The sequence below is a fragment of the Syngnathus acus genome, chromosome 24, assembly GCF_901709675.1.
Source record: "Syngnathus acus chromosome 24, fSynAcu1.2, whole genome shotgun sequence".
In the NCBI taxonomy this organism is placed as follows: domain Eukaryota; kingdom Metazoa; phylum Chordata; class Actinopteri; order Syngnathiformes; family Syngnathidae; genus Syngnathus; species Syngnathus acus.
Window position 1 is genome coordinate 6,693,427 of NC_051108.1, and position 18,783 is coordinate 6,712,209.

The 18,783-nt window shown below is 45.1% G+C and overlaps 1 protein-coding gene and 2 long non-coding RNA genes across 8 annotated transcripts in view; 1 reads left to right on the forward strand and 2 right to left on the reverse strand.

Annotated features, from left to right (window-relative positions):
• Positions 1-18,783, reverse strand: part of LOC119118353 — a 439,862-nt gene that overhangs the window by 103,234 nt on the left and 317,845 nt on the right. The gene's annotated exons all lie outside the window — the stretch shown is intronic.
• LOC119118319 (MAM domain-containing glycosylphosphatidylinositol anchor protein 2-like) overlaps positions 1-18,783 on the forward strand; it is a 77,663-nt gene that overhangs the window by 53,183 nt on the left and 5,697 nt on the right. For 5 of the 6 annotated variants that reach the window (XM_037245245.1, XM_037245249.1, XM_037245248.1 and 2 more), the window contains 6 exons: positions 547-819; positions 4,263-4,411; positions 8,411-8,588; positions 12,495-12,515; positions 14,062-14,217; positions 14,718-14,879. In XM_037245245.1, coding sequence (XP_037101140.1) covers positions 547-819; positions 4,263-4,411; positions 8,411-8,588; positions 12,495-12,515; positions 14,062-14,217; positions 14,718-14,879 — 939 coding nt within the window. Of the gene's footprint in view, positions 1-546; positions 820-4,262; positions 4,412-8,410; positions 8,589-12,494; positions 12,516-14,061; positions 14,218-14,305; positions 14,365-14,717; positions 14,880-18,783 lie in introns of all 6 variants that reach the window. The other variant, XM_037245251.1, reaches the window with a different exon arrangement.
• Positions 719-17,908, reverse strand: LOC119118357. Its single transcript, XR_005096705.1, has 4 exons — positions 17,679-17,908; positions 16,639-16,765; positions 16,427-16,545; positions 719-844 (listed from the first exon to the last, which is right to left on the reverse strand). It is a non-coding gene; the product is annotated as an uncharacterized LOC119118357 (long non-coding RNA).

Below are 18,783 nucleotides of genomic sequence, written 5' to 3' on the forward strand. Positions count from 1 at the left end.
ACTTAGCGCAATTTGCTTCGGTGTCACTCAGCTTTGGAGCTATGACTCACCACCAAAACCCCCAGAACAATGACGACGATGATGATTGTGTTGGGTTGTATACCACTGACAAATGTTTGGCTCCGCCCCTGACAATAAATTTGCACTATAATGTTTTAATATAAAATGTATTCAGGGAGATTTGCTTTAAATATGAATTAAAATGTCGTTAAGAGGAAGGCACGGTAATTACATGGTAATACTAATAAAGCTTATTCCTCACAATTTCAATCAGGTAATCAGCCATGTGTGCCGTCTTATTTTGAACCTGACATCCCTGCGACGGGAAATATGCAAATTGCAGGCAATTACGAGGCGGCGGAAACTTCCGTTTTTTCCAAGCCCGATCGTAACTTTTGTCATGAGACAGGAAATAATTTAGAAGCCTGTGAATGAAGCTTATGCATGTAATTAATGTAATGACATTTTCAGTTCATAGTATTAAAACGTCTGTTTTTGGTTTGTGGAGATGACTTGCTGTTACACGGCGATCTTTTTCTCCAACAGACCCCCCAACGGTGGAGCCGGTCCACACGGAGCTGCGGCAGGGCCTGGGCCGGCCCGTGGTCATGACGTGCCGGGTGTTGCGGGCGCACCCATCGCGTGTGTTGCGCTTCGAGTGGCTGCTGTCCAACCGGCTTCTGCACGCCGGCCCCTTCGACACGCAGCGGGACGACACGGAGTACACCATCCGCAACCTGAACCGCGACGGCTGGGGCGAGTACACCTGCAAAGTCATCAACGAGGCCGGCGCCGGGAAGTGCACCTTCCACGTCACAGGTGAGCCGTCCGCTTCTGCCATTTACTAAGGTGAGACAACAAATTCCACAAAAGCAAATCAATTGGAGAGTTTGTGTTAAATCCGTCAACGACATTTTGCGAGTGTATACATCCATCTCTTCAACACGCTCCCCGTCTGTGCTTGTAATTATCGCGGCGGCTGCAAATTTTTTATAGACAGCCCAAATTGTCTAGTCTCGCACAAAACGCTCATCCACCGCCACCGTCTGGCCCGAAGATTGACAATTCAATTAAAAGAGGCGCCAAGGAAAGGGAAAGGAAAATTCCATCCGAATAGGAGGTGTCGCTCACGTCGCGGCGACCGCTGTCTGTTGCACATCTTTTTTTTTTTTTTTTAGTTGCTTGGAGAACTGTAAATGTCCATCTTCTTGGCTACAGCTGACGCCATCAAATTGATTTAGAGAAGGCTTTCAATCACGCAAGTCTTCTATTAGTGTCATGAACCGTGGACACGTTCAATACTATTCTCCAGGATATGGATATCTCCTTGATTTAAAATTTTTGTCACTACAAGAGACACAAAATGGTGGAAAAATATCGACTTTTACACGCCGTATGAAAAGACTTGCGTCTACCTCTGGAGGGGTTAATTTACCGGGTCGGTCTGGTACTTCCAATGACTTTCTTCCATACTCGTTTAGCGGCGTTTCTAATTGCAAAGCCTCCCCTTCGCGTGTGACAGAAACGTCGGTGAGGCAGGTACATCCGAGGCGTCCCGTCCCCCGCAGCCAATTGTGTTTTCCGCCTTCTGTCGCTCACCCTCCTTCGCTTTCATCCCGCATCCCTCCCTCGCTCTCCCGCCCAGCGTTCCACATTCCCGCCATCTGGACTCGCCGCTTGCCAAAGGTAGGGAAGGGCCAACGGGAAGGCACTCTCAGTCGGAGGGGAAAAAAAAAAAATCCAGCTCAGAGTGTCCCCCGATGTCATCCGTGAAATGTGCCGTGACACGTTCCCTTAACTCTTTTTCCTTGGAAGATTTATATCGCAGATGTGGCAGTGTGGGATCAAAATTGTTCTTGTGGCTGACATACGACCATGAGATGAGGAGGCTGTTCATGAAATATTTGTCTCGCCTTTTAAAAAAAAATAAGGATTATATTTATGCGTATTGTTATGGATATTTTTTGTCCAATATTGCACCCTTATAATAAAACATAGACATTTTTTTCTAATGTTATTTTCTTATTAAATTTTCATTCAGAACTTGTTTTTCATTTTCTATTTGTGCTACTTTACTCACATAATTTTGAACTAGTATTTTCTCATAAACATTCCGACTTTATAAATGTCAAACTTCATTTCATACATTCCAGCTTCTTGTGATCGAAATTGTTTCGGCGCATCGCTTCTGCATCCACTGAGCAACATTTACTTCTTTTTTTATTGCCGACTGAACAAATACAAGGAATTAGAAGGAAAAAAAAGCCGGAGGATAACGCCCGGGTTTTGTTCTCCAGTGCGTTTTACGAGTCACCTCGTGAAATTAATCCTTCATAATAATGCGCTTGTATGCTCGCGGGTTTTTATTGTTGTCATTAAGGGAAAAAAAGTGATTCAGGATTCGTCTTTAAAACACAGCCGTATCGTCTTTTAAGTCAAACTCACAGGTACTTTGATTTAATTCCATCTGTTTTGACAGCAAAACCTGATCTCCGCATCAAAGGTGGAATATGTCTCTTCACATCGAAGCTTCTAACATACGAGTCATCGTTTTTGTCGTTTCGCCGCAATTCTTCATGTATCTTAGATGCACGATGTCGGTTGGAAGTTACTCGGCATTATCATATACCCCCATTCTGTCATTTTTTTTTTTTTTTTGCTTCTTCAAAAAGCAGTAAAACTCTTAGCGGAACTCCAGAGACGCTTCTCAGTACCCCCCTCCCCCCTTATGAATTCGAGTTGCTTTTAAAGATGCAATAGGGATCAGCAGCTTTAATATGTGCCTTAAAATAGCAGACGCAAAAAGATTTTGTCTTTTGCTTCCGCCGAGGCTTCTCATCTATAGTTGCAGAGAAACTGCTAACTGATGTTCTATCAACCCCTTCACTTTTTGTGACGTCACAGACTTATACTAATATCGCCGGGTTTTGAAATTAGAGGATGCGACAGTCGTTTCGTTTTCCAATGCGGCTGCTATTTCATTGACGATATTAAGAACTCACGCAGTCATTACTTTCCTTCTGTTATCTTTCAGTGAAGTTTTTACAGGAGGAGAAGCCCGGGAGCAGGTTGGCTTTTACACCAGTCTAGCGGGCAACCATCTGTAGCCGCATTAAATCAATACGCATGATCAACAATTTGGAAGCATCCTCACTTTGGGTTCACTTGAGGTGTCGGGGAAGAGTTGAGGAGAAGCGATTCAGCTTGACTCAAATTGGATTCCGTTGAGCAATTAGTGCGGCAACTTTTCTTTTCGATGCTGGCAAGTGGCACTCACCACCAAAAAAAAAAAAAAACACTCATCACAGCACCTCTAGGTAGACGAGGGGAGGTTCATGAAACCAAAAGCACAAGATAGTCTGCAAACAAGGTCAACGTGGCGCCCGAAGGGTTCCACTGAGCCCCTCTTCTGAGTCATCTGCTGTTCTAAACAGGATTGGGGAAGAGATCAGTTAAGCCGCATGTACTTTTATCTTTGATGTCTCCCACCCAGGGTTGTGTTTCAAGGCGGGCTAAGACGGTTAGCTCGTACGCCGTAATCACAGAGGTGAGGCTATTTGGCGTCGCTATATTTATGCTATCAAAATAGGCAGTTGGTTTGACTGGTCGCAAAAACATTCTGTAAAAAAAAACAACAACATACCAATACACAGTAAAAATGATTGGCATAAAAGTCAGCGTATAAACAGTCTCCAAAATGGAGGTGGACGAACTTTACAAGGTCACCTCGAGCGCTTAAGCTGGCAGAATGTGACCGCTCACCATTGGTAAATCCTCAATTCCGACAAAGCAAAGGAAGGAGTTGAGGTTTGTTTAAAAAAAAGAAAAAAACGGGGGATTTGGACACTTTTGGATGTTGCTGGAGTCGATGTTCCGCTATGTGATATGCGCTTTTATTGCGTGCCATGAAAGCAAAGTGTGTCAGAAGATACACGCTGTAAAGATAAATCTTTAATGATCCTTGTGGGGTGAGGGGGGGAGGGAATTTGGGTCACCACAGTAGCAAAAGAGATATGATATAGCCGCGATAGAAATAGAACAAACATAACATGGCGGAGATAAGAGCCACTGTACATCTTTGTCATGCTAATTCCAGCGCTGCACTTGAAAGAATTTGGGTCGTGTTTACAAATGGAACATTCACGCAGCACATCGCGCATTAACGATGTCACTACGCAAAATTTTGTGTGGTTCAACTTTTATCACATCTTGTCCAAATTATTCACTGTCAACATTTCTTTCTATGTGTTGATCACGGATAGGCAAGGCCTACGCTCCCGAGTTCTACTACGACACGTACAGCCCGCTTTGGCAAAACCGGCCCAGGATCTACGACTTCAAGCTACAGTGGACGCAGATGAATCCCAACGCCGTGGACCGCATCGTGGCCTACAGACTCGGTTTCAGACAGGTAGGAGATTTTTTTCTCACTTCATTCAATTAGGTCGGGGTTTTATTATTTCCGGAGCGTTCCAAACCGGGAATAATCCGATAATCTCCGATGCTGGTTATTGGTCTGTCTTTTCTCAGTTCTGTACAGAAGTATGAGGGTTTTTTTTTTTTGTTTTGTTTTTTGCCGTGCGGGGTGGCTGGGCCTGGTTTTCTCCCCAAAGTTTGCACGCCTGAGCTGGCTCGTCATATTTGCCTTGACGCAGACGAACGAATTTTTACACCTCAATTCAGCCTCTTGCCACCGTATTTGAGGATGGGAGTGAGTCTCTGCGGGCGGCAGCGAATCACTAAGAAGCTGTCAGATGCAGTCAAGTATGAGTCCTGTGGCATTTTTTGTTTTTTTAAGGAATTGTTCCCAAAATCGTTTGAAGTGCACTCAAAGCAGGAAGAGGAAAGAGACCTGGCGGAGAAGACTGCAAACTGCTCTCTGATGGATGACTCGCTTAGAGTTGCAGTTTTTGGGGGGGGTCTTGCATTAAATCCCGCACGGGCAAACATAAACATGAGCCATAGCTTTCCCAAGCTGCTTTCTTGGTGTTGAATGGTGTTGGTGGAGGAAGGCTCGCTTGATTTTCCCGCAATTTGGCAACTTTTCACGGGTGTCTTTGTCGTGCTCGTGCTTTTTCTTTCTAACCAACCCGGCAGGCGACACGCCAGCTTCGGATAAAGCCTTACGCCTGCCGGCCGCATTAATACGACGGATTTACAGGTTAGCACCAATGTGAGCCGACATCCAAGCGCCAGTTCAGATTAAAAGGTTTCCACACTAAAAATAAAAAGAGGGACGCTGTGTTGCGCGTTTGTGGCAAACATTCCAAGTCCGTGTTTGTGTCGTCACGCTTTTTGTTCACCGTCAGCTCTCTCTTGAGAATTGCTAAGAAAATGATTTCACGCTTTCTCAAAGCCACTCACCACTGGTTTTGTCTGAGAAGTCGCCAGGCTCGACGCTTCCTTAAACCGGTTCCGCTCACAGCTGCTCTCTGCCTTGTGCTAGCACGCGCGTTAATTCAGAAAATCTCATTAACATTTCAAATTTTTTTTGTTTTGTTTTGCATTCAAAGAGAACATCCCCAGTCCATTTAGTTCAGCCCAGAATTGGTGTTTGGAGCGAATTAATTCATTTCCACCTTATTCTCTTTGCATGTCAGGAGAGTCGACGGTGTGGCCATTATTTGTTTCCTGCCAGGCAAATTGTTCTCCTTCTCTTTCTTGAGAAAGGAGATTATTTGCTGTGGGCAAACTTTTTAGGCGGCAATTTAGCAAAACAAAAGCCGTTTTTTTATACGGGCAAGGATTTAATCTTGGTGTTGTTTTTAAACTAATAATTGTTCTTACTTGCTTAGAGACACTGTGGTTGAGACAATTGCCAAACAAAATAGGCAAAGGAGTTACATTTCTCATAACGGCTCTCATCATTTTCTTGGCCTTTTTTTTTCTCCCTCCCTTTTGTATTGAATTGTTTTGTGATGTCTCCCGTGGCCTCAGAAGAAAGCTGCTGAGAGACAGTTTGGCTCAAGGCGGAAATGCAAGTCTGAAAAGGCAAGCTCTGGAATAAATCACAAACACATACTGTAGCGAGACACCTGTCAAATAGGTAACGCCCGGTCTCATTTGAAAATATTCCCGCGAGCTGGAATTTGTTCCCACAAACAAATCTGGCAGGAGCAGGTTGCATCATGTGTCCCAAATTGATCTGTCAGCCCTGTTTGTGCACGTCGATCAATACCAGCTACACTAATTACGTGTCGGCAATCAACAGCGAACCGGCAGCCGCTGTCACATTACAATGCTTGCGTTTTCCCACCGCTTGCATATTACGGCCATCAATTCTGGTGGTTTCCACCATAAAAACAAATTCTCGCGCAGCCCAGCCACAATCAGATGACACTAAATCAATAGTTTGTCCAGAATGAGCGGTAATGGAGTGTGAACAAAAACTTTAATTAAATCCGGGTGCTATGGATTCAGTGATCATTAATGTATCAAAACATATAAAAATGCCAAAAAAAAAAGGTTTGGCTGTTTTTTGTTTTTTCTCAATTGCACAAGGTATGACAACTCTTAGAGTCGATGGGTGTTTAATATTTTCATCCAATGTTCTGAAAGGCAACAGCAGTATTTGCATATTGGAAGAACAAGGAAAAAATAGCAATAAAAAAGCCATGAATAACGTAAAATAAAATAAAAGCCTCAAGTAGCTGTTGGATACATTGCCTGCCTTCATCATGGGTGCCGTTGAAGGAATCCAGCTGTGTTCCTTTAATGAACTGGCAAGTGCTAAAGCCATGCTGAACAAAGAACCGTAGATGATACATTTTCAAAACTATTCCAGCAAGTCACACTACAAAGGAAATAACCCAAGGATGTGTTCAGTGGTCAATAGCCAGTAATATTTGTATCGTTTGACTTGAAGTGGTTTTCACATCTGCCTCACCGTTTAGAGATCTGTTAGCTAGTTCAGTTCTATCAACAAGCCAATCGGAATGGGATCATGAATCCGAGCCGTCTTCGCAAGAAAATCGGCGGCACTCCTCGGGGACTACGTGAGGCGGGAGAACATCCCCGGGGAGCCGCTGCTACTTCTCATCAAGAGGAGTCTGCTGAGGTTGGTTGAGGCATCTGATAAAAGCTGAACAACAACAGAGCTCATCTGGCCTCAGCTTCCCTTGGGAGTAGCTGGAATGCAGAGCGAAAGGGACGCTTGGGTTACCTCACTCGTGTCTGCCGCTGAACCATTATCCCGCCATAAATGGCCTCGAGATGTCCAACAGTTTGGCTTGCTCTTCCCGCTTTGTAGCTGCTGTAATTTGCCAATGAAATCAACATGGAGGAACACAATGATAGTGATAAAGTGCCTAACTACCAACAGTTATGCACTAACCAGTCATTATTAACAGTATTTAGCAGTCGTGTTTTTTTCTTTTTTAAAATGACACAAGATAATGCCATAAAGTCAATGATTACTTGTGTCTGTCACCATGACTCAGTTTTATCTTGTTAGACAACATGAGAGTTGTGAGATTCCCATTGTCGATTTACTCACAAAATTAGCTCTAATGAAAAGCGTCTAATAGCAGAATATCCTCCAGACACCAAGTAATTACTTCATTCAGAGCATTCGCGCCACTATTCCATTGGATTTCCGGCCGGGCGGGACTGAGAAGGGCACGCATGCATCGCCTCTGTTTCGGATGCGGGAGTCGTCTCTGGTCTTTGTGCAGTGCTGCCCGCCTCGTTAAAGCTATTCTCAAGGATAAAACGAAGCTCGCTTACTCACGTAACCCCCGCGGCCGCTACTGCGGCAAATCATTGTTTGTGCCTCTGCGAACCTCAGAGGAGAAGCCAGAGCTTAGCCATGTGATATACGGAATTCCATCAGTTACACTAGCTATCCTTAGAAGCAGTGACTGCAGCCTTACCTGGATTGCAATCAGGCAGACGTGACTACATCCTTGCTGATGCGCTCTGAAGTGAATACAAAGGCTTGCGAGCTACTTGGAAAGTAAATGTGCTTAATGAGCAGTGAGCTGTCAACAGAAAATTGTTTTAGTTGCGTAGCATTTAATGTTGGAACTTGGCACGTCTCGGCAAATGGGTAGAGACGAGGTTAATTGGTAGATGAGAGGGAACATCCTGCCGAGGATTTTGAAAGAGATGCATATTTGCTCGGCTTGAATGTAAATACAGCTCCAGGGGAAAAAAAATGTCCTTTGTGATATTCATCCACTGCAGCTAAACTCAATGGAGTTAAGCTCACTTTATATTCTGAATTGTGAAAAATGGGATATTAAAAACGTAATTTGGAGAGCTGAACAAGCTTCAGGTTTCATAGTACTCCAAATCTGTTGGTTGGTGAGATTTTTCTCCACTAAAAAAGAAAATACAGGTGGCTTGGTACACTTCCCAGTGGGACTCCGCTTTATTTTTTTTTATGACTTTTTGCTTGTCATCGTCACAGATGGGACAGCAGCGATGGTGGGACCAGGAGATTCCCGTGAACTGGACGATCAACAAGGGAGAGCTCATCACCCATAACTTGACCGAGCTCATCAAACCCGAGTCCTACGAGGTGCGCCTTACCCCCATCACCCGTTTTGGAGAGGGCGACTCCACCGTGAGGATCGTCACCTACAACGGTGAGTTTTCAATTTATTGGCGTCACATATTATTTGTACGCATTTGTATGTATGATATGCAAGAGAGTGGGCCGGGCGGGAAAAAGTGAACTCATTAAAATAATTAGAATTGCATCCAACACCGTCAGTCATCAGGAGACAGCTGGAAATCAGCTTGCTTGGCTCCTTTTCCCCGTTTGAGCCAAATGAATGTTGATCAAGCGACTCATCACTTCCTTCCGTCCGTGACCTTTATCGCCGGCTTTCTTTGCACGAGAGCTCGGAAGCACTTGAATACACCGTGTGAGTCAAATGTTTAGTTTGGGTCAAAGGAGCAAAGAGATCAGCAAGTGACTCAAGTTCCCCGTCATTCAAATTGAAATGACATTTTGAGAAGGTTTTGTCGCAAATTGGAGCCTGAGTTTTGGAGGATTTTGCATTAAAAGAAACGGTCACCAGTTATGAGAAAAGTCCTGCTGAGATGGTTATCTCAAGTACACCGCATAAGTGAGTGAGAACACGCATACCGAGGTTTCTGTGTGTGCCCCGCTTCCCAAATTGTCGTCACTGGCTGAACTCAAGGAGATTGAACGCAATCAAAGAAGAATGAAGAGAATTGAGGCTAATTAGCACAGAGCAGAAGGAGCGGGAGCCCAGAAAGGAGGAAACAAAGATTTCTTCTTCTTTTATTTATCAAGTGAAAAGGAGGAAGAAGAAGAAGAAGAGAGCCTTCCCCTTCTGTGCGAATGGCCTGCCCGACGAGAGACCGGACTAATTATCACTCTAGGGCTGCTTCTGTTCTCCCACGCACGGCGTGGCGTCACGGGCTAATGTAGGTCTGAGATGAATGCACTCTTCTCGCTCAACTCGTCCCGCAAGACAGCACGACTGACACGGAGAAAACTCGTCTGCATATTATTTTCCGTGTTTTTATTTTTTTTTCCTCACATTCTTCAGCAAAACCCGAGATGGTGTTTATATTCTGTTGGAATGTGATCCCTCTACATCAGGGGTCTCAAACTTATTAAATTATCAGGCTCCTGCAGAACGTGAGGATGAACTGATCATTTGAATCAGGTGTGTTTAACGAGGGAAACTTGGAAAACATGTAGGAATGCGGCCCCCGAGGACTGGAGTTTGAGACCCCTGCTCTACATATATGGAGTCTTCAAAGCGCGCCATTAAATATACATTGGTTACTTTTTTTTTATTCAGAATTCACTTTGCAAATATGGAAGCAGTATTTACATTTGGTAGACTGGACCACAACCGCAAGCCATACAAGATTCTGTCGGGTTGTTTAGATTCTCTGAGTTAGCGCCATAGTGAAGTTTTAGCACCGTGGCTCTTAGACTTCAACAAGCTCGTTAAAGGCTTTTTTTTTTTTTGGCGGGGAGTTGGCGAGAAAAGAAAAGTAGTTACGGCGTCCCCAGCTGGAGCATTGATGGATGGCTGTGTCACCGTCGCACAATGACTAACTCAGCACCTGCTCAGATGGCATCCTGGAAGGAGGAGTACATATTTAAGCCGTTTGTTTACACTGGAAAGGCTGCAGCACGAGGCGACGGCAGCTCAGCATAATGTTCACATACTCAAGATATGACAGCAAGCCAAGCTTCTTATGTCGCAAAATAGTCATCTATAACCTGGTGAGTTTTTATGCCTTTTTTAGTCAATGAAGTAATTTATTTTGTATTGACTGTATTTGGAAAATGACTAATAACATCGTCAAATTCCTTTTTTTTTCCTTACTCCATTCTATGACTAAAACATTTCAAATTCTTAATTAAAAAAAAAAAAAAAGACCGGTACAGCTAAAAAAGGTCATAGTGTCAGCGAAGGACATCAAGCCTTTATCTATTCCGAAGCCTGAAATGATTATTCCCTGTCGCGTCAACGTTTCTGCCAACATAAAACACCGGTAAAGACAAATTAATGACATGCTCTCACCAACCAATCATCAGAAAAGATTTTTTTTTTCTTAAGGTCACCGCTCTGATATATTTTCAGAGAGCAAACATTTGAGTGCACACAGCAGTAAATTAAACACACACACACACACCTTGGGCGCCGTTTGTGTGATGTCATTATGAACGGACGTGTTTATTATCGGAAAGTATGCGCAGTCACCGTTTAATGACGTCGTAATGAAAGAGGATTGTTAAAAATGCTTTCTGGCAAGCTTTTGCATGTAGCGTTAGCTCTTTACCAGCCAAAGAACCTCATTTGATTCACTAATAGTGCACTGGAGGATCATTGTGTGCTTGGACTGCAAGAACTACTGTCACAATTGTAGTTCTGAGCTCATTTATCTCGGCCAAAGTAAGACCCGAGAGTACTTCTAAAAGGCCGGCAACGATTAGGGTGGAGTCTTAACAATAAGTAAATAAATACAATGGAAAAGATAATTAGAAATATGTTTTGAGTTACATATACCAAGGCAGCACTGATTTATTATTTACTTTCGGCCCCGTTTGAGTCAAGCGACGAGTTTTTGGGTATCACTGTTTTTTTTCGGATCGTCTTGCCACAGCGTGCGAAAAGCGCTGCGAAACATTTGCGTTGGCGAGCGTCTCCATTTCATCATCAGTCATCGCGTGAGGCTCTTAGTCCTCCATTTTAAACAACGCATGGTGTGAAATAGTTGCATCAACAGTCCCGTTTGTTTTCACTTTCCCTGCATCAAATTGCAAGTTAAATCCCATTTGTGGGTGTACGCAAAGTTGCCGCCAAGTTGCCTCTGGGCTCTCTCGGCTTGAATTCTTCGGTGGGAGAAGACGCATTGCTTGAGCAGACACATTCGCGCGGACCATACCAAATAGCCAGCAAGCCGCAGGTAGCGACAACAACAAGAGAATAAATAATAATACGTGACAACAAAACATATTATCTGTGAGCAGCGGCACGGAGGGGCGAAGGGAGGAAGGGTGCACCGGGAAAGAAGGCCCGAGGCTCTTAGTGGTCATTTAATATATTTGTTTTGCGGCGCCTTCGCACACACTCGCTATGCTGCAGTGCTATTCATTCTGCAGAGTCCGCTGTGGTTTGGATTGGCAGCATAAAAGATTATTAAAGCATTTAGAAGGCAAGCGCACGCCCACAGTTGCGGCACTCGCCGGACACTTCATTAGGTACAGTAGCTCAGCATCCACTCCGTGTCTCGACGGGCGTAAGGACAACTTTTCCTTTGTGGGGGTGATTTGTTATTACCGGCTTTAATTGTTTGGATTCTAATCAATCCCCAGCCCTCCCTCTTTTTCTTTCGCGGCAGGGGAGCGTCCATAAATCATGCGGCTACGTAGTTTTGCGCTCGAGCTGCTGCATCACATCTATTTGGCCAGTCAGCCATCGATCATTGGAAAATGCTCATGAATCTTCCTGGCAGGTTAAACGCTGTTTGCCCTGCCTGGAAAACACGGGGTTTTTTTTTGTTTTTTTGTTTTTTAAGTGCAGAAAAAACGACTGGTTGCAGAAGTCTCCACCTTTCTAACGGCGCCCTTAAAATGGCCGCCAATGTTATTTACCGTGGGGTCAGAAAGAACGAGCGAGGAATTGAATGTGTTTAGCGAACACAATGTCGAATCATTTTGATGTTCTAGCAGATGTATGAAATGGGCTTAGTGCTCCAAATGGGAGTCACCTTGAGCTAAAAGCATTTCTGAGAAAGAAAAATCCTATTAAAGTTGTCCAAAGTGGCAGACAGACATTTTACCCTCATTGGAAACACAATAACTTAGAAATGCCCCAACGTATTGTGTAAAGTCAAAAAACATAAAAGCAATTACGTCACTGTAATGCCCTTGCATGTCCCCCGGCGGATGTTACAAAATGTGGAAGACCTTACACATATGTAACACGCCTACTACAGTCCATGAAGTCATCACATTGACGCTTTCCTAATGCCTCTTTTGCTTCTGTCTTCTGCAGCTCCCATCAACCCTCACCTAAGTAAGTATGAAGTCTCACCCATTATCACCCGCACATAGCAATCACGCGCCCGAAACATTTCCTGCCAGCCATATATATTGACGGGAATGCTGCCAGGTGATTTGTATGTGTGAGTGTTTACTCCCACTTAATGGCGTTCCTCATTGTTGCTCTCAACTTTACAAAATCGCACACTTAAAGTGATTGAGAGAGTGGAGCTGCACCACACTGCTGGGAATATTTATTCATATTTATATGGGCTCTTTTATTTTTCCAGACAAGAAATGACAAACACGTTTAATCACTATAGAATTCCCTAAAGTCATCTCCGTCAGTTCAAGTCCCACTCAGAATGTGAACGGCTGTCTGGTTATGTGTTTTCACTAAACACATTCTGCTTTTTACCAAACTAACAAATTTAACATCTCGCAGTCTACGTGAAAAAAAAAAGAACTACTTCCTGTTTCGTTTTTCTTCTTCCAAATCTCAATCTAACTCATCCTGGCTTTGGGGTGGCGTTTCTAGCTTTACGTGCAAATGATGTTCGGAAAATGGATGGAGGAGCATCCGTAATCATTTAATCCAAACAAGAACCCTCCTGGGGCCAGAGCTTTATTTTAAAAAACAGCGCACCCACCCTCGAGCAGGTGAGAGGTGCCGGCATCCTCCTGACCCGGCGCTCGACCACTTTCGGCTCGCTCTTCCTTTCGCCCACGCAACTCACCTGACTAACGTCTGCCCACGCCGCTTGGCTCAAGGTCGGAACTAAGCAAATGGTTGGCAGCTATGTTTTTAATACATCACTGAATATTTAGCAGAACCAGCCGCTGAATGTTAAATGCTGCTTCTTCTGAGGGTACCGCCGGGCAACGACGTGTCCTCCGCTTGGCCGTTTACCGTTGTTACCGTTATCCACAGCTACTTTTAATTCAAGCTATGTAGATTTACAGAGTTGCCAATAGAAAAGTCCTATCTTGTGTGTGTGTAGCCAGCTTTAACATCACATTTCCATGAAAATTATTTGACTTCATTGATTCTTAAATTAACTTTCTATTTTATGTGATTCTGGATTTTTCCCCTCCCTCTCTCTGAGTAATGCGCACAAACCTGTGGCCAACAATGAGGCACTCTAAAGCTCCCTAGAATTTGAAATCAATTTAAACAAGAACTGCACTTACATAATTGGAAGCTGTGTGCTTGTGACTGAGTACAATCCATCATGATTTCTGTGCAGTCGTATACACACACACACACACACAGACACACACACACGCACGTATGAATACAGTCCAAGTCATGTGGCGTCTTTGTGGTGCGGCAAACCAAGCCGCAGCGGCAAATCCCTCCATTGTGAGCGCTTCGTTCTCAAGGAAAGCCACCCACGTGAGCTTGCCAACGTCGCAGTCAGCCCAAGTTCACGTCTTAATTTAAAAATCTGTTCATTACATCGGGTGGCATAATTAGGGCTTTGCTGTTGTAGATCCCCCTGAGACACACACATTCTGGCCGCAGGTCTCATGAATATACACTACACACACACTGACTGTACGTTTGTAACTCTCGTCAGGAGAGTTCCACTGCAGCTTCGAGGAGGAGCCCATCTGCATGTTCACCCAGGACAAGAACGATGACTTTGATTGGACGCGGCACAGCGCCGCCACCCGCGACACCAAGTACACACCCAACACGGGGCCCAGCGGCGACCGCGCCGGCTCCAAGCAGGGTGAGCATAACCTCTGCCACCCAAACTAGCTTTGCTGCCATTTTGTTTGGATTTCTAAAATATTCACAATATAAATATTCCGCTTTAGCATGCGGCGTGTTCATCATCAGGTATTCAACAGTGGAGCCGCAAAATGGAGGATATGAGGTAACGTATCCATGACGGGACTTTGAAATTCTGCGCAACTCCAGCAGCAGCAGCCGAAGCAGTAAATAATGCATTGGCTCTAATCACCTAATGGTCTCAAAATGTCCAGCTTTTCATTACTGGTCCCTGTTCCTCTTTGAGAATAATTATCTGAGATTCAGCCCAGAGAGATATTCCATTTTTGGCTGTCGGGAGGGGGGAGCTGCTGGCTAGACTCAATTGGCTGTTGTCATGGCTGCCTGTGATCGGTAATGGCAGCAAACTCGCAAACCTTTCTAACAGAGGCTCTCGTTACAGGAAAGATGAGAAAAGTATTTGTCTTAATTCGGAGTTTGCTCTGTTGCTCTACAAAGGTTTCTACATGTACATCGAAACGTCCAGGCCGAGGAAGGAAGGGGATCAGGCGCGCCTGGTCAGTCCGTATTTCAACATTGCCCCCAAGAGCCCCTACGGCATCAGCAACCCGCCGGCCTACTGCTTCGGCTTCTTCTACCACATGTATGGGAAACACATAGGTAAGAGAATACGCCTCCCCTACGAATATTCCAAAGTGTCCCTGACCGGCCTAACGTATGTGGTAGCCAGCTTCACGGCTCCTCGCACCTTAATTATCATTCCAGTGTGTATAAACACAATTAATGAGGAAACGGCACAGCGAACGTTATTCACCATGTGTGAGCCGTCACAGCGGCCTTGAGGGGTGAATTGACGGATGAATGCACTTGAACCTGAAGCGATCCGCCACCTGCGCATCTCGCACAATAGCGTGCGCCCGTATGCCGGTCTCTGTCGTGATGGAGCGGTTGTTTGTTTGACGAAAGACTCGGGAGGGGGGGGTTGCCTTCTTGCGGGCAACGGCGTTTTTCTCATCGCTTTGCCATCCACTCAAGGCAGCTGTTAAGAGGATTTTTGTGTGGCTGTTGGGTTGTGCCGGCTCAAGATATTTTACTGGATATCTCTGGTTTGCACAACCTTTCAAAAGTGGGCGCTCAACCCGACAGCCCCCCCCCCGAATGTAGATAACAACCATGTACAAACAATTTGAAGGTGGCAAAGCTGTCGAGCGAGCATTCTTCCGGCTTTTTGTCAGCCACTTCAACTTGGTCCGCCAGGGCCCCAATAAGCCCACCACAAACACTGTGGTGTTTGGATGTGTGTGTGTGTTTTTGTGTGTGCGAGTGAGACTAGATCATACATAGAACAGAATTTCAGTTGATCGAATACAATGCTGCAAAATTATCTGGAGGCTCATATACAGCAAAATCCAACATATATATATATATATATAGTATATACGTATATATATTTATATATGTATATATATATGTATATATATATATATATATATATGCAGTGATTCATTTAAGGATTTCACTTAACAGTACTCGGGTTGTAACGTTTGGGTGCACCCCCCCCCACCCCATCCCCAGGTTCTACGCGAGCGTCCTCCCGAGATGCAGTAGCTTTACGGTGTATTTTACACCAAGCAATAAAAATGTAAAACCTCCCCAGAGCTTAAGGCGCGGACTAGCCGGGATGCAAGTACAATGGCGGGGAAAGGATTGACATTATTACCGCAGCCAGTTTAAGCCAGTGAGCACCTCTCATAACCGCTCGCAGCTTTGCGCAGATTACAGGTGTAATCATGCATTATGTGTCTTGTGATGGTTCAGTCAGGAAGGGGGGGGAGTAGAAAACCTTTTCCCAGTTCAGTGTCTCCTGCGCGGCTGTTGGCTTGGCCTTTGTTCACCAGTGCCAAAGCCACCAGGTGTTTTTATCAACCCACGGGACGGCTTTTTGCACTAATGCTGTTGGTGTTGCCGAGTTACAGACCATAACCTCTGACATTTCTAGGCTTAACAAACCAGAAAATGAAGTCTTGTCAGTTCATTTTCAAGCCAGTTTCATGTGGAAAACCGGTCCATGGGGGAAATTGCCAGACTGGGAACAGCGGTCAACTCTTAAAAGGTTAACTTGCATTACTACTTGTGCAGGAAATGAACTTGAGCTTATCAGGTATGCTTTTGTAAAATTAATATGAAAAATGAAAAAAACACAGCACCTGTAACAACGGCACAGGATACAGCGGGGGAGCTTTGTTGTGAACTGCTGGGCTGACGTCTGCGCTCCTCTCCCTCGATAAGCTGGCAGCAAGCATTTGGCAGCGTTTAGCTCCGTAGTCTGGAGAGACGCGAACGGCATCACTGCCATCACCACCCTCCACCTGTTTCACTTCCCCCCAACCTTCTGTTCCACGTACAAGTGACTCCTCACCCACGAGTTCCACGGCCATCAATAGTACAAAACGGCGTTCCGAAATCGCAGGTTACTTCCTTTGTCCGGCTGAAGTTAGGAGTAAGGACAGGTGCAAGTATGGAGGTCAAAGGTCCGGAGTGAACATCTGGAAAGTTGTAAGGAAGGGCTGGGAAAGAGAGAAGGCAGCTCCTCCGGGCCCCCTGCCGAGGATGAGTAGGCCGTGACATTTCCAATTTGCTCAAATTGATCACCAGCCAGATTCTCGCTCGCCTGCCTGCCCGCTTTGCTCGTCTGTGGCGAAGCCCGTGCCCGGACTGCGCCGTGTTATGATGAATGGGCTAAATGTCAAGGACGTGAAACCCAGCTCAGATCTTCTGCGGCTATGCTCCATTTCGTACTCGCTTCTCAGGTCGGGAAAGAGGTTCTTGGCATGATAGGTGTGAGATAACCCCCATCCTGCAGACTTAGATGTGAAAAAGCTTTGTGCAACTACAGAGTTGTGACTTCAATTATTGGCATCTGTGCAAGACCGCCACTTCATGACTGGTCTTTGCCAAAGAGAACAAAGACCGGGCCAGACCCTCTGGGAAATAGTTCCCCAAACAGATTAAACCAAAATAAAGCATTATTTACAGCAGCAAGATGGAGCACGCTGACCTATCCATAACGTCCTAGTAGCTTTGAAAAAAATAAACATAACATTACAAAGTTGAAGAGCAAAGTGCGCACTGCAGTACAACTGGATTTGGGTGTGCAAAAACACAAAAACGATTTCAACCGATCAGATGATGACATGACTGAACACGTATTTTTATGCTGCCGCAGAGGAGTAGCGTGCCATTCATAACCTCCAAACTGCTCATGTCCAGACTGTCATAAACCGAGTCCTAGTCTACTCTAGCTGTGTCGCTATGAAATTTTTAGATGCTATTTGGGGGTCGTGCGGTTGACTCAATTTGCGGCTTGGCAGCGCTCCAGGTTGCAACACTGCTGATGAAAGGCGAGTCAGGAAAGCTCGGAAAGAAACTCCTCTATCGTTAGCTGGCGCGGCGGCTTACCTGAGATTAGGGTCATGCTTCGTTTAGCTCGGCGCACATCAAAGTTGGCCCGTGGGCCGTGGTGCCCGTGCCCGCGTGGTTTGATGGGATTAAGCCTGTGGCGAAGCGCAGAGGAGAGGTCTGACCTCAACCACCAGCCAGAACGGAAGCAAGGAGGGTGGTACCTCTGTGATCAAGACCCAGGAACGTATAGTAGAACGTTGCCAGGTTCTGCCGTCATGCCGCGCTCTCCCTCCGACTTGTCAGAGACAAAAGCGAACTCGCGCAATCAGTGCGCTTTCAGTGCGGGCTAATGCGGTTGCACTCAGTGTCGTCATTGCCGATCAAAGCCCAGCGCCAGACAAGAGGTCTCGCTGAAGGGACGGCGTGTTCAGCCGGCGTCTTAGCCAGACAATATCCTAGTGTGATTTTTTTTTGTCATCCTTTCTGACTCACAGGAATCTGCTCCAATAATACACATCCCGAACTCAGAGACAGACTTGAGAGACTGACAATCAGGCGAGCTTAGCAAAGTCTAAACATGCCGGCTTGTGTCAGAGCACGCCTGACTGACTGACATTTCACGGAAAGCCGATGATGCCGTATCGTGACAAGTGTTGCACTGTGTCAAATGTATCATGAGTCAACGTTTAAAGTTTGTCTTAATTTATCTAAGAGGTTTGTCTGAAAGCCAGAGACAGTGGCATACTGGCCATGTGTCACTAGTTGTGCAAGAAGTTAATTTCAGGTTCTTTTTAAAAACTTTTAACATTGTGATAATTTCATGAGGTGGGGAATAATTTATGTGAGCACTGAGAGCCCCGACTTAAAAATGTATCACTAGGCAGATCTCGAGTTTGACCTTCTCGACTGGGCTTTGAATGTCGGTATGAATTGAAAATGCATGCGTGACAAAGGTGACTATCTGAGCAAAATGAAAATGCGTAAAAGGTCTGAAAGGCCGGGAGGCGCTGCTGAAGAATGTTACAGTGTCATTAATGAGCCGAGAAGCCATATCATTGTCTAGTCAGGATTTAACAGCTCTGATTGTTGTTGTTGTTGTTTGTGTGGTAGACATCTGTTCAAAACTCTTGCCGTGACTCAAATTCAAACAAGATGGTTAACT